This window comes from Corapipo altera, unplaced genomic scaffold (genome assembly GCF_003945725.1).
Source record: "Corapipo altera isolate COAL_440 unplaced genomic scaffold, ASM394572v1 60553, whole genome shotgun sequence".
NCBI classification, from domain to species: domain Eukaryota; kingdom Metazoa; phylum Chordata; class Aves; order Passeriformes; family Pipridae; genus Corapipo; species Corapipo altera.
The window spans coordinates 21,060-21,798 of record NW_020885273.1 but is presented as its reverse complement, the minus strand read 5'-3'; the positions used below and the strand labels follow the sequence as shown (position 1 = coordinate 21,798).

At 54.5% G+C, this 739-nt stretch overlaps 1 protein-coding gene across 1 annotated transcript in view; it reads left to right on the top strand.

Annotated features, from left to right (window-relative positions):
* Positions 1-739, top strand: part of LOC113940335 (elongation factor 1-delta-like) — a 9,150-nt gene that overhangs the window by 974 nt on the left and 7,437 nt on the right. The window contains exon 2 of the mRNA XM_027631468.1: positions 377-448. Within this exon, the coding sequence (XP_027487269.1) occupies positions 377-448 (72 nt within the window). The remainder of the gene's footprint in view (positions 1-376; positions 449-739) is intronic.

Below are 739 nucleotides of genomic sequence, written 5' to 3'. Positions count from 1 at the left end.
GCAGAGGGAAAAAAATTCCTTGTGTGCTGGAATTTTGGGTCTGGATACAAGGTTGGAATCAGGGCTGTCACTTCCTGTCTGGATACAGGGAATTTTATGGAAAAGAGCTGCCTGGGGCTGGATTTTTAAGGAATCCTGGACTCACTCCAACCCTCTGGCACCTTTCCCAACCTCCCAGGGCAATTCCAAACCCCTTTTCCAGGCTGATCCTTGCGGGGGTTCCCTCGCTCCGGGCGGCAAATCCCGCTGGGATCGCGACCGGGACGATTCCCGCTTCCCCCCCCCCTTGATTCTCCCATCCTTTTCCTCGCTTTTCCAAGGTTTTTTTGGATGAGTTTTCCAAGGAAACTATGGGTTCTTTCCCCGCTGTCTGCAGGAGAACGGAGCCAGCACGATCCTGCGGGACATCGCCAGAGCCAGGGAGAATATCCAGAAATCCCTGGAAGGGGTGAGTAACCCCCCCCCTGCTTCCCGCTTTTTCCTGGAATTCCGGCTCCCCACACCTTCTTGGGAAGGCAGGGAAGAGCGAGGGGGAAGCACCGGCGTCGCTCCGGCCCATCCCGAACTTCCAAACCGCTGGAATTTGGCGGGAAATCCCTCGAGTTGGGCTTTTCCCGCCTTTTTTTTGTTTCCTGCTGGGATGTTCCCACAGATCTTGGCTGAGTAGGGAAGTGCTGGAATGTGGGTTTTTTTGGGATCCACCTTCTCTTCCCTCTTTTCCTTTGAGTTTTCAGGGATA